Below are 25,593 nucleotides of genomic sequence, written 5' to 3' on the forward strand. Positions count from 1 at the left end.
AAATAGATAACTTCGAAGACCACACTGCCTTTCCATGACGAAAGTATAACAGTTCAAAATAGGGATGAAACCCTTTAATTGACAGTTAACAGATAAAAAATTTTGTAACTGGATCTTTCGAACACATATACAGTGTTCGAAATATCCAGTTACAAAATTTTTATATCTGTTCACTGTCAATTAAAAGGTTTCATCCCTATTTTGAACTGTTATACTTTTGCATCTCTAAAGAATACAATAATGCTTTGTAGAAAAGAGAACAAATACAATTTTTATATTGAGCCAAAAGCAGATTTTTAAAGCAGAAAAAAAGGTTCTTATTGTACCTACCAAGTAAAAGCCAACGAACAAACCCTGAACGGCTTATAAGTGTGCACATTCACAATGCGCATAATAGCAGCAAATGCTTTCCTAAGAAAAAGTGACATTACTAAATATTATGTACTGGAAAGGTCAATTTCCATCGATTTGACTTAATTTCATACAGTGGCGAGATTTGTCCGCCAACTTCAACCTGAAGACTGGGAATGGCGCTTGTCTCTACCGCGGAATATGTATCTTCCTATTACGGTTGATGCTTTACCAGAACCTAAGTTGTACGATATCAGTGCATTAATGGGACAAAAGAGAAGAGAGCCTGGCTTTATCTTCATAGAAAAGGATATTTATGATTTGAAGGGCTTGAATCCGACAGGGCGGACTTCACCCGAAAGGATGGACTTCCTTCCATTACAACAAGGCAAGCCGAAAAGAAATGAATACAAGAATATTGCGACATGCAACACTTTTACCTGAAAGTGGGGAACAAATCACAAAAATCCTAACTTCTGACGTCATCTTTTAGCTTTCCAGATTCAACCTTATCGGTGTTTACCCCTTTTATCCCCAAGAGTAGGGGGAAAGGCGAAGCTTACTTTTTACACCCTTTTGCCCCTTGATACAGAAAAAAGAAAATAATCAGGAATTTCTCAAGATAGTGAATAACGAAGTCTCAAAGTCTATTCGAAATGTTTTCCTTTTAGTCGGAATTTACCCTTTTACTCCCAAGAGTACCGGGAAAGGAGAAGCTTACTTTTTACACACTTTTCCCCCTTTACAAAAGAAAGAGAAAATAATGAGGAATTTGTAACGAAGTTTCAAAGTCTATTCGAAATATTTTCCTTTTAGTCGGAATTAACCCTTTTACTCCCAAGAGTACCGGGAAAGGAGAAGCTTACTTTTTACACAATTTTCCCCCTTTATAAAAGAAAGAGAAAATAATGAGGAATTTGTAACGAAGTCTCAAAGTCTATTCGAAATATTTTCCTTTTAGTCGGAATTTACCCTTTTACTCCCAAGAGTAGGGGGAAAGGCGAAGCTTACTTTTTACACCCTTTTGCCCCTTGATACAGAAAAAAAGAAAATAATCAGGAATGTCTCAAGATAGTGAATAACGAAGTCTCAAAGTCTATTCGAATATTTTCCTTTTACTCGAAATTTACCCTTTTACCCCCAAGAGTATGGGGAAAGGTGAAACTTACTTTTTACACCCTTTTGCCCCTTGATGCAGAAAAAGGAAAATAATGAGGAATTTCCCAAGATAGTGACTAACGAAGTCTCAAAGCCTATTCGAAATATTTTCCTTTTAGTCGGAATTAACCTTTTTACTCCCAAGAGTACCGGGAAAGGAGAAGCTTACTTTTTACACACTTTTCCCCCTTCATAAAAGAAAGAGAAAATAATGAGGAATTTGTGAAGACAGTGAATAACACAGTTTCAAAGTCTATTCGAATATTTCGGCTATTCAACATCCTTCATCAGCAAAAACACAACATAAAATAAATAATAGGAAAGCAAACTAACTCAAAAATTACACCAATAAACAAATTTGTATGATGGAAAGACAGTGTGGTTTCCGTCATTATTTGCCCCTTGAAGAAAGCAATGGCGCATATAGTTGGACGATTTGAGTTTTCACTTCATTTCTGACCCCAACTTGCTTGAATTCATAGAATAACCCAGGTCCAGTCCATAAAAACTACGAAATAAAATTTCTAATTTTTCGCCTTTCTTAACTTTTGGGGATGATTGCTGGGTACTTCCGAAGAGGGATTTAAGGAGATTTCAAGTATGCTGCTAAGCTTATTTTTGAACAGTTTTGAGTTAATAAAAAATAAAACACATTTTATCGCCATTTCCCGAGGTCAAGCAATATATACTCTGCACTAAAAGCAAACACGACCAAATAAAATCGTTCATTCTCAAAACATTGGTAAAACTTTTTGTCGGATTATACTTTTGTAAGAGATTAATAATTTCTGAGGCACAGAAATAAAAAGTTAGACTTCATCATAAGCAGCAGTGAGTGAGGAGGCACATCAACTCACATATAGGTAATAGTAATTTTAATATTGTGTTACTCTACTCATACCTGTACACAGGCCCCCCTCCCAAATTCGATTTGTGATGAGGTAGTGGCCCAAGTCACCCGTTTCTGCTGTTACACCCCTTCCCTCTGTTTCTTAAAAACCCTTAGAATCCCCACTCTACCAACGGCTGATGGATTTTTCGAATAGGAATACTAATTATTCACTTATTAAAGAAACCGAACAGGGCCACCACACGTAGACGTAATTAGCGAACTTGAATACCAAATGTAACGACAGTTACGCCCTTCTTTATATCATAACAAAAATGTTCCTAATCGTCTACCTTTGTGAGGTTAAACATTTGATAATAAACAAAACAAAGCGGTAAGGATAGTACTTACTGTTTGGTAAAGTATCCGCCATAACATCACTTAAATTTCAAACTTTCCTCATCAAAAGTCTTGGCCATATTAGTATCTATCAGAAATAACCAATCACCATCATAGGTCAAACACAACTGATTTGAAAAAGGGAAAAGGTTAGCGAATACAAATCAGCCATATAATCCTCAACTTTATTGAAAATGAATTCCCGTGTGGTTTCCCAAATTTCCTACAATAAGCCGGATCGAGGTAGCATTATATTAACCTTCTCCATTGAGGTCAACAGTTATTGCAAAAACAATGTCAACATTGGGGTCAAATAATTTTAAAATAAAATTCTTGAAATAGCAGCCCAGGCAAATGCGTAGGTGCAGAGGGTTCAGGCCGTAAAATTTCGACATCTTAGATTATTATAATAATTCCTTTTTAGTTCTTTGCTTTTTTGTGAACAGGTTTTACTATAGTGTGGGTCGGGCAATAGGTTCACAAATCGTAAAATATAACTTGCTCAAAAGGGGAAGTTTTCCAAGACCCATTTATCAAGTCATCTTGTGTCGTTTTATCAAACAGTTTCTGGCAACGAGCTCGAATCTAACCTTTTGCTGCTTCTCGAGAAGAATCCAGTCTCAGTCTTAGTTTATGCAAATGAAATAAAACAACGCAGGATAGCAAATACAGACATTCAAAAAGAATAATATTAAAAAAATGAAAATCAGTCTTAAAAATTCCCCCTTTCGTGGGGAATCTACAAAAATGTGGAATTTCGTGTTTTTTGCCAAGACCGATCACGGGTGCGTGTTTACTTGTTTGTTTTTTCCAGGGGTGATAATATCGACCCCGCGGCGCTAGAATGTTGCAAGAGGGCTCATTATAACGGAAATTAAAAGTTCTAGTACCCTTTTTAAGCGACCGAAAAATTGGAGGGCACCTAGGCCCCCTTCCACGCTCATTTCTTTCCCAAAGTTAACGGATCAAAATTTTGAGATAGCCATTTTGTTCAGTATAGTCAAATAACTTAGTAACAATGTCTTTGGGGACGACTTACTCCATCACAGTCCAAGGAGGAGGGGCTGCAAGTTAAAAAATTTGACCAGTGTTTACGTATAGTAATGGTTATTGGGAAGTGTACAGACGTTTTCAGGGGAATTTTTTTGATTGGAAAGGAGGATTGAGAGGAGGGGTTACGTGGGAGGATCTTTCCATGGAGGAATTTGTCATGGGAGAAGATAACTTCTATGAAAGGGGTGCAGGATATTCTTGTACTGTTTAAAACAAAAATTAAAAAAAAAATATGGAAAAGTTTTTTTAACCGAAAGTAAGGAGCAGTATTAAAACTTAAAACAAACAGAAATTATTACGCATATGTGGGGTTCATCTCCTCCTATATACCTCGCTTTTTACGCTAAAGTATTTTTAGTAATTTCAACTATTAGTTCTACGGCCTTTGTGATTCAGGGATCATTCTTAAAGAATTGGGACAAAATTTAAGCTTTAATGTAAAGAGCGAGGTATTAACGAGGGGGAAAACCCTCGCATAAATTTAATAAAAATATGCAAATATAGAAGTTTCTTACGTAGGTTATTAATATATTTTCTACTAATAAACCGTTCGTAAAAAAATTGAAAGTTCTAGCTGCCTTTTTAAGTAACTAAAAGATCGGAGGGCAACTAGGCCTCCTCCCTCACCCTTTTTTTTCTCAAGATCTTCCGACCAAAACTAAGAGAAAGCCATTTAGCCAAAAAAAATTAGTATGCAAATTTTGCTTTAATTATTCATGTGCGGACAGCCAAAATAAAAAATGTATAAATTCAAAAACGTTCAGAAATTAAATGAAAAAACCAAGTTTTTTAACTGAAAGTAAGGAGCGACTTTAAAACTAAAACGTAAAGCGTAAAGAGCGGGCCGTTGAGGAGGGAATACCCCTTTAACATACGGAGTAATTTCTGTTCGTTTTAAGTTTTAATGTGACTCCTTGCTTCCAGTTAAAAAAACTTGTTTTTTTTTTCATTTAATAGCATAAAGAGCGAGGGATTCAAACGGGGCTTGTTTTAATTTTTAATGCTGCTCCTTGCTTTCAGTAGAAAAAAGCAGTTATTTTCATTTCTGGTCGTTTTTCAAATAATACAGTGAAATCCCCTCCCCCCAAGGAACTCCCCATAAACCTCTTTAGAAAAAGATCCCCATGGCAAATTCGTCCTGTGTAAAAATCCTCCCTCGGACAGCTTCCTCCGAAAAATTTCCTGCAGACATTTCCCCCTTAAAAATTCTCCTTCTTTCATTTGAAAAATAACTTGTTTTCTATTTAATTTCTGATTTTCGCCAGAAATCTCCTCCAGTGGAAAGTTTCGCCTGCGAAAATTCCCCCATAAAATATCTCTGCTTCGGAAAAATATCACCGCTCACGAAAAATACCCCAGACTATTCCCTTTCCGCTGAAATGCCCCCCCCCCCCCGAACGATCCCGTCGGAAGGTTCTCTCTACATGCAAAATTGAGTAGGCAAAGAGAAATCAAAACAAATAAAGATAATTTTGTATACAAATTCTGAACAAATCCCCCATGTAGACCTCCACCTGGAAGATTCCGCTCCCCCTCAAAAACTTCTTTTCATGGAAAATTTCCTCTTGGAAAATCCCCCCGGGAAATAAATCAGTTTATTTCCAAAAACCAAATATCATGTATATATATGAAGGCAAATTGCACAGCTTATATCCCTTTCCGCAGGGGCTATGGAGGGGGTACATTGCATATCACCCCCACAGGTATAGTTAGTGGGCCTTTTAACTATGTCGACCAAAATAGCTATCTCAGGATTTTGATCATAAGTCTCTGGAGGAAAAGGGCAATGAGAGGGGGGGGTAGATGCCTCAGAATCTTTCTGACCACTTAAAAAGAACAGTAGAATACATATTTTTCGCTTGAATGAATCTTCTCCTGATCTTCAAGGACTATTGGTTCGTTGCGATAACACTTGGAAAAAAAACACACATCTCTGATCTTTCTTCTAGCAAAGAACACAAATTTTTTTTGTTTTTTTTTTGTAGGTTGGAGCTTGAAACCTCTACAGTAGGGTTCTTTGATATGCTGAATCTGACGGTAGGATTTTCATCAGAATTCCTCGACCTTTTAGGCATTCTGCCCCCTTTTTGAAAATCAGGCAAATTTCCCCGGGCTCGTATAGGTAGCATTAAACTCAATGAATTTCATAGACATGGAATAAACAAAAAAAATAATTCTTTTGGTGTATTAATTTTTATCGAATTTCTTTTTTTACGATTTCCGTTAAAATTGGGCCTAATCGCTCCAAGCTTACAGTTCGTTGCTACGAACTGTTTGATAAAACGACACAAGATAACTTGATAAACGGGTCTTGAAAAATTTCCCCTTTTGAGCAAGTAACATTTTATGATTTATGAGCCTTTTGCCCAACCCGAATTATAGTAAAACCTGTTCAGGAAAAAGCAAAGATTTATTAATAATCCCTGGTCTTTGTCAATGTTGTAACGTTATGCTATAGAAGTTTCAAAACACAACGAAGAATTTCGTTTGAAAAGCACATATTAACACTGTTTTGCTCTCAAGACTTTCTATTAACACTTTCACGTCTTTTTCTTTGTCAGATTAATCGTAGAAGTAGGAAAAAATATTTTTCCAAGCATAAAGTAGGACCTCCTTTAAGGGGCCCTACTACTCAGGTTCCCAAGGCTCGAGATACCGCACTACTTATTATCTCATATCCTCAAGTTACTCTTTCTTTTCTTTTCTGGCAATTTTTCAACTTTAGGCAACCTTAAAAAAAAGTATTTTCTGAAGTTTTTCACGCTTACGAACATAACTGGAAGTTCAAGCGTTCTATGGCCACTACCTCCCCTTTAGGAGAAATTTCTTCACTTATTTATTTACTTCTCTAAGGGTAGTATTTTACTATTCAGTACCGTGTGGACTCAAGGTTGCTACCGTACGATTTCGACCAACTCTTAATCAACAGAACAGGAGTTACGGTTGATTAACAGACCACGCGGAATTTCAGCTTGAAAAAATGATGAATGATTTAAAGAAATGATGTAAACGAAAACGTGAGTAACCGTAAAAATTTGCCTAACGATTTTTTTTTCCATTTTATTGTTTTTCCAAATGCATGCACAGTAATAACAAGTTATAGACAAAAAAAAAATCTTCGTTCTGTTTAATTTTTGTCACCATTGTACACCTATTTCATTGTTTTTAATTGTTTTAAAAAGTAGAATTGTGGCAAAGAGTCAAACTTTAGCGTAAAGAGCGAGGGATTGCGGAGGGGACAACCCATTTCATATACGGAGTAATTTCTGTTCGTTTTAAGTTTTAATGTCGCTCCTTACTTGCAGTTAAAAAAATTAGTTTTTTTTATTTAATTTCTGAACGTTTTTGAATTAATGCATGTTTGGTTTTGGCTCTCCGCACATAAATTATTAAAATGAAATTTGTATATGAATTCTTTTTTTGGCTAAATGGCTTTCTCTTAGTTTTGATCAAACGATTTTAAGAAATAAGGGGTGGAAAAGGAGGTCTAGTTGCCCTCCAATTTTTCGGTTACTTAAAAAGGCAACTAGAACTTTTAATTTTTAATGAATGTTTTTATAAGTAAAAAATATACGCAACTTAAGAATTAACTTACGTAACAAACTTTCATAATCTTATATTTTTGTTATGCATACGAGGGGGTTTGTACCCTCGTTAATACCTCGCTCTTTACACTAAATCGTAAGTTTTGTCCCAATTCTTTAAGAATAACCCCTGAATCAGAAAGACCGTAGAATAAATAGTTGAAATTACTAAAAATACTTTAGTATAAACAGCGAGGTATTTATCTCTTCCTAAATACCTCGCTCTTTATGCTAAAGTATTTTTAGAACCCCTCATATCCGTAATAATCTCTGTTCGTTTTAAGTTTCAATGCTACTCCTTCCTTTCATTTAAAAAAACGTTTTCATGTTTATTTTTCATTGTATTCTTATAGTAATGCTAGAATATCCTGCGCCCTTTTCATTGAATTTTTCTTCCCCCATGACAGATTCCTCCAACATAGCCCCCTCCCCTCAGCCCCACTCCCAAACAAAATAAAATCCCCCCTGAAAACGTCTGTACACTTCCCAATAACCATTACTATATGTAAACACTGGTCAAAGTTTGTAACTTACAGCCCCTCCCCCAGGGATTGTGGGGGAGTAATTCATTCCCAAAGACATAGTTATTATGGTTTTCGACTATGTTGAACATAATGGCTATCTCAAAATTTTGATCCGTTGACTTTGGGAAAAAAATGAGCGTGGGAGGGGGCCTAGATGCCCTCCAATTTTTTTGGTCACTTAAAAAGGGCACTAGAACTTTTCATTTCCGTTAAAATGAGCCCTCTTGCGACATTCTAGGACCACTTGGTCGATACGATGACCCCTGGGGAAAAAAAACAACAAACTTATTTGTTTGTTGTTTCCCGTGATTTGGCACCCGTGATTTGTCTTCTGGCAAAAAATACAAAATTCCACATTTTTGTAGATAGGAGCTAGAAACTTCTACAGTAGGGTTCTCTGACACGCTGAATCTGATGGTGTCATTTTCGTTAAGATTCTACGACTTTTAGGGGTTGTTTCCCCCTATTTTCTTAAATAATGCAAATTTTCTCAGGCTCGTAACTTTTGATGGGTAAGATTAAACTTGATGAAACTTATATATTTAAAATCAGCATTAAAATGGAATTCTTTTGATGTAGCTATTGATATCAAAACTCAATGTTTTATAGTTTTGGTTACTATTGAGCCGGGTCGCTCCTTACTACAGTTCGTTACCACGAACTGTTTGAAAAGGAAGTAGACCGAACTAATTTTAAATATTTTTCGTGATATTTTTTGCTTAAATTTTGTTAATAAATAAGAATTTTGTTAATAGATAAAAAATTTGTTTGAGATTGAGCCTAAAAACTTTTGGGAGACGGGAAGGGGACGCTAATCAAGATTTTACACGGGCACAGGAGAAGCAAGAACTGTCACTGCTGAGAACCGTCTGAGAACCGCTTGTTATTTTAGAAATTTTATTTTTATTAAAACAAAGTAGAGGGCGCAGTTGACAGTAAGTATAAGCAAACTGAATCCAAAGTTCCCACTCTCCCATATCCTCATTACCGTTCCTTGAAAATAAAAGGAAGTAGACCGAACTTAATTAATTTTAAACGTTTTTCGAGATATTTTTTGCTTAAACTTTGATAATAAGAAAAAATTTTTAAAAGATAAAAAATTTGTTGAGATTGTGAGCCTATAAATTTTTGGGAAACGGGGAGAGGATGCTAATCAAGTTTTACCCGGGCGCAAGAGAGGCAAGAACCGTCACTGCTGAAATAATTGCCAAAAGCTGCTTGCTAAGCTATTCTGCATATCCTTTGACCTTTACAGTAGAAAAACAGAGTTTAGAATTTTATCCTTTGGCCAATGAATTAATGACTGACTTTAAATTTTGCAAATTAATAAAAAAGAAGGTCGAAGCTATTAAAACATACAAGTACGCATGATGGGGGAAGGGGGCATTTTGGATTCGCGCCTCCCAGACACCTCATGAATTTACGATTTCTTTCCTCAAATCTAAAATCTTCAAAATAATTTGCCTGTTTTGAGGATAAATTATAAAACCCTGTATAACATGGCTAATGTGGCATCGACAAGGTAATATAATCGTAAATTTCGTCAACGAAACTCAAGTAGAAGCTCAGCTAATGAGGCAACAAATGGAACAAATAAGAAGTTTTGCAGTTCTTGGGAGCGGGACCGTATCTAAGATCTTTGTCAGGAGGGGGGAGGGTTGTTACAAAAGGATTTTTTCGGGGGGAGGGGGGGTACCTAAAAAAACCATAAGAATTTGTTTAAATTCATTTTTGTTGTGTTTTTACGATTCGGACAAACATGTCGGGAGGGGGGATAAAACCCCCGACCCCTCTGGATACGACCTTGAACGTGTTCCATAGGTTAAGGTTCAATTAGCATATGAACGAGGCCTATTACGGATTTTAGCCATTATATAACAAAAATTAGGGGGTACTTGCGGAGGGTTTCTAGCATCATATTCTATATTTCTGATAACTTATCTCTTCCCTCAATACGTCAGTATGGTATTGCTCTTAAATAGGGGAAATAGAGGATTTAAAAATTTTATAGATGATACTAGGGAAAAATTTACGGATAAAATTTTAAATATAAAAAAGTTAAAATCACAAGCTTTCAAAATAATAAACTTGAAAACTAAAAAGAACTTTCCTTCAAAAAACTTTATAATATTCCCCGCATAAAATCTTGATTGTACTCCTATGCTTAAAGAAAATATTGAAACGATAGGTCTTCATATTTGTTCTACCTTTTTTCAGACTCTTTTTTGAATTTGGTTCCCACTACTACCAAAAACTGCAGACGGAGGTATCCTTCATTAGAAAATGAATTCAGGATTTTTCCCCCTAACACTTCATATTATTCTGTTTTAACCTTGAGTAACATAATCCATGATGTCTTCTTCCCCTTCCCCCTCGTCTTAACTGGCTATAATAGCAAACTATTCTATGAATTAGATCTCTCATGATATATTTTCAAGTCATATAAACTGCTCTTTAAAGGTACAAAAGAAACTTAAACAACGCACCAAATTTTGAGTAAAAACGCATCAAAATTGTTATAGAGGTCACTATTTTTGAAAAATGCTTTTCCTCTCCCAGATCCCTTAATATCTTTCCTAAATCATCAGCTGACTGAAATTAGAGGTTATCTTCAAAGGAAAGCTACCCATCCCTAACCTGTTTGGGGCCGTAGGTTTTAGATCCCCTTTTGCTGACTTTTCAGCAAGAATCCTAGCAAAAAATAAATTCTCAGCAAAAAAAAAAACAATTTTCTTTTTTTGAATTTGGTGCCCACTACTACCAAAAACTGCAGACGGAGGTATTCTTCATTAAAAAATGATTTCAGGGTTTTTTCCCCTAAGAATTCATATTATCTTGTTTTAATCTTGACTAACATAATCCATGATATCCTCTTCCCCTTCCCCTCGTCCTTACTTGTCATGATAGCAAACTATTCTATGAGTTAGATCTCTCAGAGTATATTTTCAAGCCATGTAAACTGCTCTTTCAAGGTACATATATAGAGTTGGGTTGAATACCTTGGTGCCTTGTTCTCAAATCATCAAACGCTAATTATTCAAGAACTCACGCAGATATATTTGGTGGCATACGTATAAGATGACCCAACCAGAGTAGAGTACCCATATGTTTACAATATTATACCCTTGATTATAACGAAGTTTTCATGACCTTTTTTACTTGGAAAATTAGAAAGGGATGGAGACATACCAAAGTCGTAAACTGGTAAGGGATGGCTAACTGGTAAGGGATGGCTAACTGGCAAACTGGTAATGGATGGCTAACAGGCAAACTGGTAAGGGATGGCTAACTAGCAAACTAGCAAACTAATAAGAGATGGAAGCAATAAGTTTATAGACTGAACTAAAGATTAAACAACGGGAGAACCAAAAACTTCAGAGAAGCTAGGGAAAAGAACATGGGTCTCTGTCAGAACTCAGATGCCCCTAACCTCTCCACTAGAGGACGCAAAATTTAGTAAAGTACGACATTTATAATGTTCTGGAGAAATATTATATATCTGGCAAAAACTTGCTTCTTTCATAAATGTACCCCTCCCCCCCAGGAAAAAATTTGGAGACTTACGGGCTCCTTAAAAAAAACCTCAAACAATTGGCTGTGAAGAATTTGATGGTGAGCAGCTATAGCTCAGTCGCCAGATGTGCCAGCTAAGTTGGCAGGAGGCCAACTGATGGTTCAACTTCCACCAATGACAGATATTAAAAGTTACATTATTACTTTAATTACTAGCTGTAGAATTATGATGAGGATGGCAGTTGCGATATGGAGATGGAGACAGTAGAATAGAACAGATATCGTGTATGACTACCTTATTCTTGGCTACACAAAAGAATGAAGAATCAAACTCAAATCAAAAGTATCAATCAAGAATCAAATTTCTAATTTAAACGAGTGCTCACCTAATATTCTACAACCATTTGTAGATGTTGTTTGAGATGTTTTGTCATCTCCAACACTTGCGATAGCACAGTAGAAGGTTTTAATAATTCTAATTTTTTTTATCATGACGGTTCGTTCGCCACATTACTAATAAAATATAAATCCGCTCAACTGCCAGTGGTACCAGTTTGGGAGGGGGGCATTCACTCCTCTTTGATTTTGCCTTCCCCCCCTCACGTGTTGAAAAATAATGTTATTTTTTATATTTCAATGAAAAATACACTTTTTTTATTCCCATAGAAAAGAAATGACCGAAAAAAAAAAATCCCCCCTTTAGATTTTAAAACATATATTTTGCCCTACCTTCTCCATCCCCAACATTGACATCAATTGACACCACTGTCAATTTCACTTGTAATTTACGAATTACTTAGTAATTTACGAATTTTATTAATTTTACCTTGTAGGCATACCAGAGAAAAAATAGGCATAGTCAGATTTCCATATCTGGTGTTTCAATGTGTGATACTCATCACTTAGATAACGATTTGTTCTTCGCAATGTATCGAAGTGCATTCTTTGACGATAATCAAGGTCAAACCAAGTTTCTTCTTCATGGAGTCGTCCAAACAAAATAGCAGACTGGTCTGTAGTGTCTACCACATCTGCACCCAAAACTGAAAGAAGAGAATACCTAAAAATTTGTATATATGATAAGGATCTTTAACTAATAGCAACACCTCACTGCAGCACTAAGGCACCTGAGACCAACACAGTTGGATACACTCTTCCTCCATCCCTCACTCTATTAATTCTTCCCTTCGAATCAGCTTAGGCATACAGAAAGGATCTGAAAAAAGGAGTCTTACTTTTTGTATCCCTAGTAGAAACAAAAACCCAAATTTGATAATAAACCTCTGATAAATTTCTTCAGTGGCATCCATCAGGATTAAGGAGGAATGTTCTTCCCTCCTCCAGGATTAAGGAAGAATTTCCGGGGGGAGGAATGGGGCAACTAATTTCACTATCTGACTGGTCATTTTAGCGACTTTTTGAGCTGACCAAATTGAGCAATCTCAGTCATTATAGCTGAGCAGTATATATATAAAAATATATCCTAGGATATGGGGAGCTTCAGGTCGACTGAGGATATGCAGGTCACCCGCTTTCCTCCTCCTCAATATCATCAACGTTTTAGTAAAACTGCAGTAAAATCGCAGCGCTTCACCCAGTGATTTAATGATCTCAATTCTGAGAAAGAGGAAGGAGGGAGTGACGTCCTCACCCTCTTTCATTACTTGACTACTTGATCCTCTTTATATGCTTTATACAGGATACACTTTTACTGTATTTACCTACTTAATTCTATTTCTATCTAATTAAGGTGTTTTACATTACTTAAAGAATTTAAAGCATTAAAAAGTTTACATGTAATTGGCTTAGTTTATAGCTTAGAGTCTTTCTTGCCTCCATAGACGCATAGGACATTGAATATGAGTGCCATATCTAGTCTTATCACCGTCTTGTTACCATATCCCCAATCGGGTAGTCGGAATGTTGTAGGAATGGAGTGGTTTGACTCTCATACACAAAAGCAAGATGTTTCCGGGATGAACACTCCTCCTTAATACTGATGGTTGCCACTGATGAAATTTATCAGAGGTTTGTTAAAATAATGTCTGTGAGGCATGGCCTCAGTATTGACATCAACATTGTCAGATAAAATTTATGAGCGACTAGCTTACCTGTCGTGCGTTGCTGCGATTTTTTCACGATGGGATGTTACCAGTCAAATGCTGCAATCTTAAAAGAAAAGAAATTAAGCGAAAACCCCCACAAGGAAACTTCTTCCCTACGAGAACTCCCCCTTTGCAGAGAGTCCCCTGCATAAATAACGATAGTATTTTTAATTTAAAGGTTTTGGAAATTCCTCCTGCAGACAATTCTTTCACCAAAAATTCCTTCCAACAGAAAACTCCTATTTCATGGAAAATCCCCCCTGGAAATTTTTCCCCACATATAGACATCAACTAATCTTTCACTTCTGACACCAAAAAGTATACAATTACAAACCAGCATAAAATGGATACTAAAAAGAAAAAAGAGCCTTAGATCAAAACTCATGTTTTCAGCAATATGGGACTATTTTAGATATTTTTTTTTACCCAAACTTTCTGATTATCCTTCATTTTAAAACTGTGAAATATTTGCACACAGAGATAGGTGTGAACTATTCCTCATCACAGATTGCTTTGAAGGGCTCCCCTCCCAGGAAAAAATGGTGCCCTAAAAAAGCACATTTTCTGTATTTCGACACTATTCCTGTAGGGTAGTAGTACCAAGGACACCCCGCTCCAAGACCCAGACTTTAATACAAATACACTATTCGTTGAGTTTTGGAGAAAAAGAGCAAAAGTCTTAAAATACTTTTTGACTTGCTAGATCGATGTAATAAAAAAATTCAACAGTAGAAAATACAATAGCCTCTATTTGTGAAAACTAATTACCATAATTGGAATTTACAATTGGCTTACAATAATATAAAATATTTAAAATTTCTGGCTTAAAGCTATACACTCTAAGAACAGAGCCAGAATGAAAGCAAGCATTAGAAGAGTACAGAAAAAGGATGCCAGGGAACTTGAGCTGGTCTTCAGGACAACTAATAACACCATCTAGCATATCAGGAAGGCTTCATACGCAGTAAGGAAGGCTTGGACTGTTAGATGATTTGATGGATGTCGGAGTACGGTGGGAAATAAGCCAGGCAGGTCCCACGTCCCATCGGGCCACTGACCACAAAGTGTTTGCCGCTGCTTGTGTGGGCCTGTCCCTTTTTGAGATAAGTAAATTTCAATTAATTTTAAATAACGAAAATGTCTTTCAACAGGAAACAAATCTGGATATTTTAGAGCGTCTGAAAAATATAGAAAACCAGCTTGGGGGCCTTTCTAAGCTAGCGTCGATAGCGGAAGAACTGCAAACCATATCCTCCCAAATAAAGAAAAATGAGGCGTCGGAATCGAAAACCACGGAGGACATCCAGAAAATAAAAGATAGACGAATAGCAGAGGCGCGGAGAGTGGTTAGAAAAAGAAGCAAAACAGTCAAACCTGATTTTTTATAATTTTAAACCCCTAAACCCACCTAGGGGATCACTTGCGGAGGAAATCAGTGAGGTCATTTCCGGCTGTTTGCCAAAGATTGAGATCAGGAGATGGAACATAAATGAAGCATTCCGCTTGAACACTAAAAAAAAAGGAGAAATCCGTCCAGTTTTAGTGAAGTTCACAACCAAATATTTGCGAGATTTGATTTTGCGAAACTCAGTTCGCTTCCAGAGTTGCGGTATCTCCCTAGCTCCGGATAATACACGGGCCGAGAGAATTGCTCGCAACGCTCTGAAACCACTTTTGCAGAAAGCAATCAAAGAGGACCGTGAGGTGAAATTCAGGGGCCCTCGTTTATTTGTAGACGGGGAATTGTTCACGTATGAACATGAATCAGGGAAAATTAGAAATAATGGAAGAAATAAAGCAAAAGAACTAGCGTGATCTCAAGTGCAAGAGTACACTGGATCAAACGAGGAAATGGAAAGCGAAGGTGGGGATCAAATGTCAGAGGTAAACTCGGATATTCGTAGCGGTAGTCTCAAACACGACCAGGCTATTAGCCAGGCAGACGGTAAAAAACCCGGAGTGAGCGGAGCAACGAGTAAACGAGGTTTAGAAGAGATAATCAGCCCTGAATATCGTCGCAGGCAGGATCGTCGGAACGTAACTCGTGATCCACCAAATCGAGGCCTTGGTCGAGAACCCCCACGCCGCTCACTCAGAAATAGACGAAGGAGCCCTTTCAATTTCGAGGAATTGGAAGTAGGCCGTGTACAACAAATTCAGTTTATGACATGGAACGTCCAAGGCCTAATGAGTAAAAACAAACAACAGTGTCTAAATGAGTCTTTACTGAAGTGTGATTGAGACATGGACCCCGCCTTCGGAGGATCTGTCGGCTAAAGATTACACAGTTTTCCGTGCTGACCGGCAAATTTCCCGTAATGCACGTTTTTACGGCGGAGTCGCGGTTTTTGTGAAAAAGCAGAGTTTCGAAGTTTGTCATAGAATAAAAAGTAATTCTGAGAACATTATTTGGTTAAACCTTAAGTGTCATGATGGATCAAAGATTGTCCCGGGTTGCATATATGTTGCTCTACAAAATAGTAGTTATATGAAAGAAGATATGTGGACTTTGATTGAAAATGAGTTGGAATATTTACAGAGAAAATATAGTGAAGAATTTTTGTTTTGATGGGTGATTTTAATGCTTATACGTCAGAAGAACCAGAAATTCCCCTTGTTTCTCTTTCAGGAAATGATTTGACGGCACTGAGGATTCCAGAGAGCTACAAAATTCCAAGGAGGAGCCAAGATGTGAAAAGGAAAGTTAACCAATTGGGAAGGAGGTTGTTGGGCATTTGCAGAGAATTTGGTCTAGTCATTGGAAATGGAAGGTTTGGAAATGATGCGGGACGCGATGAGTTTACTTGCATTTCCGGAACGAATTTTAGTGTCATTGATTATGTTTTGGTAGACATAGGGCTCGCACCTATTTCCCTAAACCTTGAGGTAGTGCATTTTGCTGATTCTGACCATTTTCCATTAATTTTTTATTTTCAGTCGACAAATATTAGTAAAAATCAGCGGAAAAGAGAAAAACTAAAGTATCAGACATTTGGGACAGGAACGAGTGGCACTGGCTTGGTAAAATCAAGAATACAATGTGAGTGGGTGGAGAAAGATGTGACCCGAATAAAAGATTATTTTTGCTCGGAGCCGATGGTTCAACAGTTGAATGCCCTAGCATGTGAGATTGAGGAAAATATGGAAAATATAAATGAAGTTTCTTCAAAATTTGCCGAGCTGATACGGAGTCCTTTACTTGAAAAAATGAAAAAAAAGGGGAAACAAAAAGCACGTTCTTCGACAATGAATGTGAACGGAAAAAAGAAGAATTAAGTCACATGCTAGAATATGTTAAAAAATCCAAAAAGGAAACTGAGAAACTGGAATTGCTCCGACAGTATAGAGTTAAAAGAAAATAATTTAAACTAATGATAAAAATGAAGAAACTAGAGTTTCGATGGCGGGAACAAAATGAACTTGCGCATTTCTATAAGACAAATGATTTCCGAGAATTCTGGAAAAGAGTTTCATCAAAAAAAAAAATGACTGCTCTCAAATGTATTCCGCAGGAAGACGAGTGGCCCCCCTTCTTTGAGAAACTAGAAGCAGGTACAGCATCTGGCACACAACAGCCCCCACCCGATTTCGAAAAACTGGCAGAAGAAGTCGGAACCACCTCTTGTGACCACACTGAATACCCCCTACTGGAAGAAGATTATCACCTTTGTCGCCAAACCCAGCGAGAAGAAGTAGAAGATGCCATAAAACAAACTAGAGGTGGGTCTGCGCCAGGACCAGATGGAATTCCAGCAAAGGCTTTGAATGTACTACAAGTAGTTTTATTACCTCTGCTTCTGGGGTTGTATAACTTGGTTATGAAAGAAAAAAAGTGGCCTGATCCTTGGAAGATATCTGTAGTTATCCCCCTATTTAAGAAAGGTGATGCAAGTTTGTGTGAGAATTACCGACCAATCAGCTTAGGAAACTGTCTTGGAAAAATTTTGGACAAAATCTTAAACAAAAGGCTGGAATTATGGCTGGATGAGAGGCAAATTCTGAGAGAAGAGCAAGCCGGTTTTCGTAAAGGATACTCACCATCTGATCGAATGTTTGTTCTAAAGGCATTGATTAGTAAGTATTGCAAGGGAAACAGAAAGTTATACGTGGCTTTTCTTGATTTAAGTAGAGCATTTGACAATGTTGACCGTATAATTCTGTTTAGAACGCTTTTAGGAACAGGAATTCCGTCGCCTTTTTTAAGGGTTCTTCTCTCGATGTATTGTTCGACCACAAATGTGGTAAAGATAGCAGGAAGCGGTATATCTTTTTTTTATGTAAAAGGTGTAAAACAGGGTAGTACCCTCTCACCGAAACTTTTTGCTATTTTTATAAATGATCTTGCCGAATACCTTGAAAAAAGGTGGGCGCCAGTTGTACACCTTGGAAATAAAGTATTATCATTACAATTATTTGCCGATGATATTGCCTTGTTCGCCAGATCGAATTCGGAGCTACAAACTCTGTTCGATTTAACAGCTGAATATTTAGAGGAAAAGAAACTGGAAATTAACACAAAAAAGACAGAGGTGATGATTTTTTGCCGTAGACAATCAACAGGAAATAAAGATGAAGAAAGTTTTAATTTGAATGGTGAAGGTTGTGTCTCAGGCAATATATTTAGGATTCCATCTAACATCGAACGGAAGATGGAGCAATCATATTTCGAAGATGGCAAATCGAGGAAAAGCAGCAATGGCAACGCTGTTCAGGAACAGTAATTTGACGGGAATAGGTGACTTAAAGATGCACAAAAACGTGTTCAACTCAAAAATAAAGCCAACCCTCCACTATGGAAGGGAAGTATGGGGCCTAGAAGTGGCAAATTCATTAGAAACTCTACAGCTACAATATTATAAACGAATGCTAGGTCTGCACGCCACAACTCACACACTTTTCATCAAGGGAGATTTGGGACTTTTCTCCATGAGAAAACATAGACAGATCCGATTAATTAAGTTTTGGCTGAAAATACTGCAATGTCCCACCTCAAGACTCGTCAGAGCAGCGTATGATGAATTACTTACCCTGGGACAAAAATCGTCATGGCCCTTCCATGTCCAAAAACTACTGGACAGCACAGATCTATCATATGCATGGAATGGAGGAGAGGGTCCAATCTCAGATCAAAAAGCCTTTCTGTCAGAGATCCAAACAAGGCTGGAAGACCAAGAAATTCAGAAATGGTGGAATGACCTTAGCCAGTCGGAAAGCTTAAGTTCTTACTATAAGGTGAAAGAAAATTATGGTGAAGAGCTATATTTTAAATTAGAGATTCCAAAAGAATCCCTGAGGTCTTGGATGCAGGTGCGAGCAAACTGTCTCCCTCTTCACAGTATTTGGAAAAATAGGTGTCACCTGGAAATGCGGTATACTTGCCCAATTTGCGGTGATCTTGATGGGCTAGACCATTTTCTTTTCAGGTGTCAGGGGCTAAATGAGCTAAGAGGGAGCTTTCTTAGGATGGGTGGTCGTGAACCCCCTCTTGGAACTTTGAAGGTGATGTTGAAAATAAATATAGTAGCAGTGGCAAATTTTGTCCGGAAGGGTCTTGTTATTCGAAAGTCGATTGTTACATAATTTAGTTTGTTTGTTGTTATATATATATGTATACGGCCTGAAAAATGGCTTTAAATACAGTCATTTATTCATTCATTCATTTCCTAGTAAAAATCTTAAGATGCCTATAATGGTATTTTTTCTTTACTCTGACTACAGACTTAACTAGGGGAGCGAGGCCAGTAGCGCTCTACCTCCCCCCCCCCAAAACAAGCTCATTGCCTATCCCCTCTAGAAAAATTTTCTTGAGCAACTGTTAAGTCCAGACTGGTGATGGCAAATTCTCCCTCTCTCCTGGTGGCAAACTGTTCCTCAGACATACTACTACTATTATTAACAACTCACCAAGCTGCCAGAGGCCAACACAGCTACGCACACTCCTCCTCCATCCCAATCTATTCAAAGCCTCCCTCTTTACAACCTCCCAGGAAGTTCCCATTTCATTTAAACTTTTTTTTATGACATCCTCCTACCTCAACCGCAGATTATCTGCTTTCCATTTAGCCTAACACGATTGGCCAAAAAGGACAATCTTTGGCAATCTGTCATCCTTCATCTACAGAACGTCCCCTAGCCATGTTAACTTTCATCTCATAATAGGCATAGAAAGGGGGATTGAAACACACTTTTCCCTACAGCTTACTGTTTGAAATATGGTCATTTATTTGGGTACGCAAAACAATATGTAAGCGATTTCTCAGGTAACATCTAGCAAATCTTCCTCTGTTTTCTGGAGCACCCATGCCTCAGAACCATATTTGACCAATGTCATCATTGTAGCTTCCAATGTTCTAATCTTATTTGCAGGTTTCCAACCATCCTCTACACTCATTGTATTTATCACAAATTCTAGCCTTTAAAGTGACACCTTGATCCTAGTTTCTGCCAATAAAAAATGGTTACCGAAAATCCTAAAAACTAACTTCAAACAGTCATAAATACTTATTTGTATCGACAATAAAAATGCATTAATCCACCTTGCCAAACTAATGGATGAGTAGACAGCCCACTACAAATATTCACAATATTTTTTAGAATAGGGTAAATCTGATCTTCCTGTCAATTGATTAGTGTTTGCTATAGAATATTAAAGAAGAATAGAGTTGCACTATTGAAAATATAGAGTTTACTGTTTTGATACCATGCGTTCCACAGATGGCCCAGGAAAAACTAAGTTCTAAGTAAACAAGTTCTCATTGGTTGTTCCAACAGCCAGTCAAATAGTTCCAGCAAGCTTCTTTGACATGGTTCCTAATGTATTTCAGCAGTAAATTTCAACAATTTAATCTAATATCTAACAAATACAAGGAAGATTGAATGAAAGATTCGGAACTTCATTCTTTAACCGATTAAATAAAAAAACAAGTTATTTTAAATGAAAGAAAGGAGCAACATTAAACTCAAAACGAACATAAATTATTCCGTACATGAAAGGGGCTGCCCCCTCCTCAACGCCCCGCTCTTTACGATAAGTTTTTTATTGTCTTAAAAAGTAGAGTTGTGAGAAAGAGTCAAACTTTAGCATAAAGAGCAGGGCGTTGAGGAGGAGACAGCCCTTTTCATGCACGGAATAATTTCTGTTTGTTTTAAGTTTTAATGTCGCTCCTTACTTTCAGTTAAAAAAAAACTTTTTTCTTTATTTAATTTCTGAACGTTTTTGAATTAATACAGGTTTTGATTTTGGCTCACTGTACATGAATAATTAACATGAAATTTGCATATTAGTTTTACTTTTTTTGGCTAAATGGCTTTTTCAGAGTTTTGATCAGACGATTTTGAGAAAAAAGGGTTGGGAAAAGAGGCCTAGTCGCCATCCAATTTTTTGGTTACTTAAAAAGGCCACTAAAAGTTTTAATTTTATTTACGAACGTTTTTATTAATAATGATTATACATAACTTACAAATTAACTTACATAACGAACTTCTATAATCATATATTTTTATTATATATATATACGGGGGTTCGCCCCCTCGCTCTTCATATCTCAATACCTCGCTCTTTACACTAAAGTTCAAATTTTGTTCTAATTCTTTTGCCCCTGAATCATATAGGCAGTTTAATTAGAATAAATAGCTCTTTTGAAATAACTAAAAATACTTTAGCATAAAGAGCGAGGTATTCAGGAGGGGATGAACTCTCTTGTATATGTAATAATTTCTTTTCGCTTTATCTTTTAATGTTGTTCCTTACTTTCAGTTAAAAAAAACTTGCTTTTTTATTTAATTTCTGAACTGTTTATAATTAAGGCAGGTTTCGATTTTGGCTCACAAACGAAAAGTCCACATTAATTTTAATTTTTTGGCTAAATGGCTTTCTCAGTGTTTTTATTGGACGATTTTGAGAGAAAAAAAAGGCCGGGAAGGGGGCCTAGTTGCCCAACAATTTTTTAGATTACTCAAAAAGGCCACTAGAACCTGAAATTATATTTACAAACAATTTTTAATAGTAATAAATATACGTAACTTACAAATGAACTTACATAACGAACTTCTATATTCATATACTTTTATTATGTATATGAGGGGGTTCGCCCTCTTGTCAATACTTTGATTGGAAATTGGTTCCAATTCTTTAAGAATGACCCCTGAATCACAGAGGCTATTTAATTAGAATAAATACCTGTTTTGAAATTACTAAAAATACTTTAGCATAAAGCGCGAGGGGATTGAGGAGGGGACGAGCCCCCTCATATACATAATAATTTGTGTTTGTTTTCAATTCTAACGTTGCTCCTTACTTTCAGTTCAAAAAACTTTTTTTAAATTTCTTGTTGTTTTTTTATTAAATAACGCTGGAAAATCCAGTGTCCCCTTCATGGAAATTCTCTTCCCCCAAAATATATTCCTCCATGGAAAGTTCCTCTCGAAAGTAAAACAGTTTAAAATAGGGATGAAACATTTTCATTGACAGTGAGCAGATATAAAATTATTTAACTGGAAATTTTGAACACATATACAGTGTTCATCATCAGCAGTAAAACAGATCCTCTCACATAACTGCTAACAACTAACTGCTTTGAAGAGACCTAGAACAGAACTTACCAACACTCTTAAAGGCAGAATAGTGTACTTACCTATTGATGTGTAAGACCATGCAGACATTAAACCCAAAAAACTACTAAACATTGACAGTTTTGTAATTCTTGTTAATGGTCAACCAACTTACAGTAAGAATGTAAGGACAGCATTAATTGATTTGAGAAAAGTGCATGAAGCACTACTATGGTTAAAAGAGAACAACAGTCTTTATAGGACAATAGGTGCATACTTATTATATTCCTTAGAAGACCTAATGAGATCCTTGAAACTTGTTTGGCTGAAAGAGCAGTCAGTATTGATATGTCACCTGAAATATCAGATGGTGCTATTCTTGAGAAACTGACAAATAGTACAAAATTTGAATTGGTTGTTCATTTTTCTCTACACCCACTTAATATAGCAGTTCCTAAGGACTTTACAGACGATTTTAAGAATAAAAAAGATCTTGATATTAATCAATTTCAACTTAGGAAGCTAAGAGGTGAAAGCAAGGACCTATTTCAGGAAAATATTGATCTTAAAGTCTTTCCTAACCTTTTCCAAATAGTAAAATGGCATACATGACATAGCAAGAACTTTTCAAATGAGGAATGCCGAATATATAAAGTGCAGGGTTCTTAACAGACACTCGAAGTTTTGGATTGATAATCAATACCTATTTCATAACTTTCAAGTGCAAGGGCTTTCCTTGATGTGCAATAGTGTCAGTTCATAACTTGCAGCCCTCGCCCCAGGGACTGTGAGGGATAAAGGTGTCCTCAAAGACATAGTTATTAGGTTTTTCGACTATGCTGAACAGAATCGTTACATCAAAATTTTGATCTGGAAGCTTTAGGAAAAAAATGAGCGTGGGAGGGGGTCTAGTTGCCCTAAAATTTTATTGGTCACTTAAAAAGGGAATTACAGCTTTTAATTTCCATTAAAATGAGCCCTCTTGCGATATTCTAGGATTACTGGGTTGATATGATCACACCTGGAAAAAGAAAAAACACACACACACATTTGGGATCTTTCTTCTAGCAAATAATACAAAATTCCACATTTTTGCAGATAGAAGCTTGAAACACCTACAGTAGGGTTCTCTGATATGCTGAATCTGATGCTGTAATGTTGCTTAATATTCTATCACTTTTGGGGGGTTTCTCCCTTTTTTTTGAAAATAAGGCCAATTTTTGCAGGCTTGTAACTTTTGATGGGCAAGATTACACTTGATCTAAATAAAACTTATAAATAAAGCTTATTTAGTTTCTAGGGAGTGAATCCTTACTCAATCTAATCTGTGAAAAATTGTTCATTTATATAGGCTTGGTTTTTTGTTTGTTTGATTCAGTGTTTCTTCTGCTTTATTAATGTTTACTTCAAAAAGTTAGTTGTTTTTAGCACTGAGAATGGCTTCATGGAGTTCATTGCCAAAACTTATATTTTTGCCTTTTTGCTTTTTCTACAGGCTGAAAATCACCCTTTTTTCTATTTCTATTTTTGTTTTATTGTTTGTTTGTTTTTGTAAAGAAAAAAATACACATTAGTTTCCTTCTACAAAAATGATGGGAAAGAAACAAAAACATACATTAAAAATATCAGCATCCCTGCATCAACAGAGGAATGTTTCCTCTTCTTTCTTTTAGTTTACTCATGTCTATATATATATATATATATATTATATATATATATATATATATATATATATATATATATGTATATATATATATATATATATATATATATATATATATATATATATATATATATATATATATCTATATCTATATATATAAAAATAAGTTGTCTGTCTGTGGATCTGTGGATCAGGTGACGTCATGTTTCTGTGTCGGCTGACGTCATGAAATTAGTTGTCGTCATTTTTGCTTTGACGGTGACGTCAACCCCAAGTCAAATTCGTGCATTGTTTGGCATCATTTTAACAACTTGCTCTCCATCAGCTCCTACAGAGTTATGGGAAAAATATAAGTCAAAAATGTCCGAAGATATACTCCATCGAAAACAGTTAGAGACGTCAGATATGACTTTTGATTTTACATCCGAAATTTATAACTACACTATAGTTGTTATAGAAGATTTGTGCGTAAGTATGGCAAACAAACCTCTTCAGGATTTGGGAATGCCTTCACCTAACCGTATTGCTGCTGTTTCGACATGTGTAGAATTGGATCGTGAACAAAGTTACAGTACGAGTGATCTATTGTCGTATGTAAAAAATAACATTTCCAAGTTAACGTCGGAACAAAAAGACATTTATGATATGATAATGCATTGTGTCGATAACAAAGTTGGAGAAATTTTCTTTTTGGATGCGCCAGGAGGTACTGGTAAAACGTTTGTGATAAAACTGATTCTGGCATCAATTCGATCAAAAAATGATATAGCGTTGGCAATTGCGTCGTCCGGAATAGCCGCAACATTGCTGCCTGGTGGAAGAACTGCTCATTCCGCTTTGAAATTGCCTCTGAACTTGCATTCTACAGAAACTCCCACGTGCAATATTTCCAAATCATGTGGGATGGGTAAAGTATTGCAGCAATGCAAACTTATTATTTGGGATGAGTGCACAATGGCACACAAAAAATCTTTCGAGGCTCTGGATCAATGCTTGAAAGATTTGCGAGGGAAGTCGAAACCCTTTGGCAGCACATTAATATTGCTTGCGGGAGATTTCAGGCAAACATTACCTATAATACCTAGATCAACTCCTGCAGACGAAATGAATGCTTGCCTGAAAAATTCTAATTTATGGGCACACGTAAAAACATTACCTATAATACCTAGATCAACTCCTGCAGACGAAATGAATGCTTGCCTGAAAAATTCTAATTTATGGGCACATGTAAAAACATTAAAATTAACTACAAATATGCGTGTCCGATTGCAAAACAATGACTCTGGTCAAACATTTTCAGATCAATTGCTGGCAATGGGAAACGGAAAGCTCCCAGTAGACTCAATTTCAGGACGTATACAACTACCTGCTGATTTCTGTAATTTAGTGACGTCCAAAAATGAATTGATTGAAAAAGTATTTCCGAATATTCTAAAAAATTATAAAAATAATAAATGGCTAAGTGAAAGAGCGATTCTCGCACCCAAAAATATAGACATCCACGAAATCAACAATATTGTTTTGACCAAGATTCGAGACCAGACAGTCCTTTACAAGTCAGTTAACACAGTTTTGGAACCAAATGAAGCAGTTAATTATCCATCTGAATTTTTAAATTCCATAGATCTTTCAGGGTTTCCACTACGTGTGCTACAACTAAAAATAGGCGTACCAATAATACTTTTAAGAAATATAAACCCACCAAAGCTTTGCAATGGCACTCAACTTGCCGTAAAAAAAAACAATGGAAAACCTAATAGAGGCCACAATCTTGACAGGGCCTTTTGAGGGTGAGGCTGTTCTTATTCCTCGCATTCCCATGATTCCAACAGATCTGCCTTTTCAATTTAAAAGATTGCAATTC

The 25,593-nt window shown here is 36.4% G+C and overlaps 2 protein-coding genes across 12 annotated transcripts in view; one reads left to right on the forward strand and one right to left on the reverse strand.

The window, feature by feature from the left end:
- LOC136043738 (orphan steroid hormone receptor 2-like) overlaps positions 1 to 25,593 on the forward strand; it is a 302,790-nt gene that overhangs the window by 258,259 nt on the left and 18,938 nt on the right. The gene's annotated exons all lie outside the window — the stretch shown is intronic.
- Positions 1 to 25,593, reverse strand: part of LOC136043737 (orphan steroid hormone receptor 2-like) — a 97,265-nt gene that overhangs the window by 69,380 nt on the left and 2,292 nt on the right. For 2 of the 4 annotated variants that reach the window (XM_065728648.1, XM_065728646.1), the window contains exon 1: positions 2,750 to 2,894. Coding sequence is in view for 1 of the 4 variants with exons in the window: in XM_065728650.1 (XP_065584722.1) it covers positions 2,750 to 2,771 (22 nt within the window). In the remaining 3 variants the exon portion in view is untranslated. Of the gene's footprint in view, positions 1 to 2,749; positions 2,895 to 12,237; positions 12,455 to 25,593 lie in introns of those variants that run through there. The other 2 variants (XM_065728650.1, XM_065728647.1) reach the window with 2 other exon arrangements.

The sequence above is a fragment of the Artemia franciscana genome, unplaced genomic scaffold (genome assembly GCF_032884065.1).
Source record: "Artemia franciscana unplaced genomic scaffold, ASM3288406v1 Scaffold_898, whole genome shotgun sequence".
In the NCBI taxonomy this organism is placed as follows: Eukaryota; Metazoa; Arthropoda; class Branchiopoda; order Anostraca; family Artemiidae; genus Artemia; species Artemia franciscana.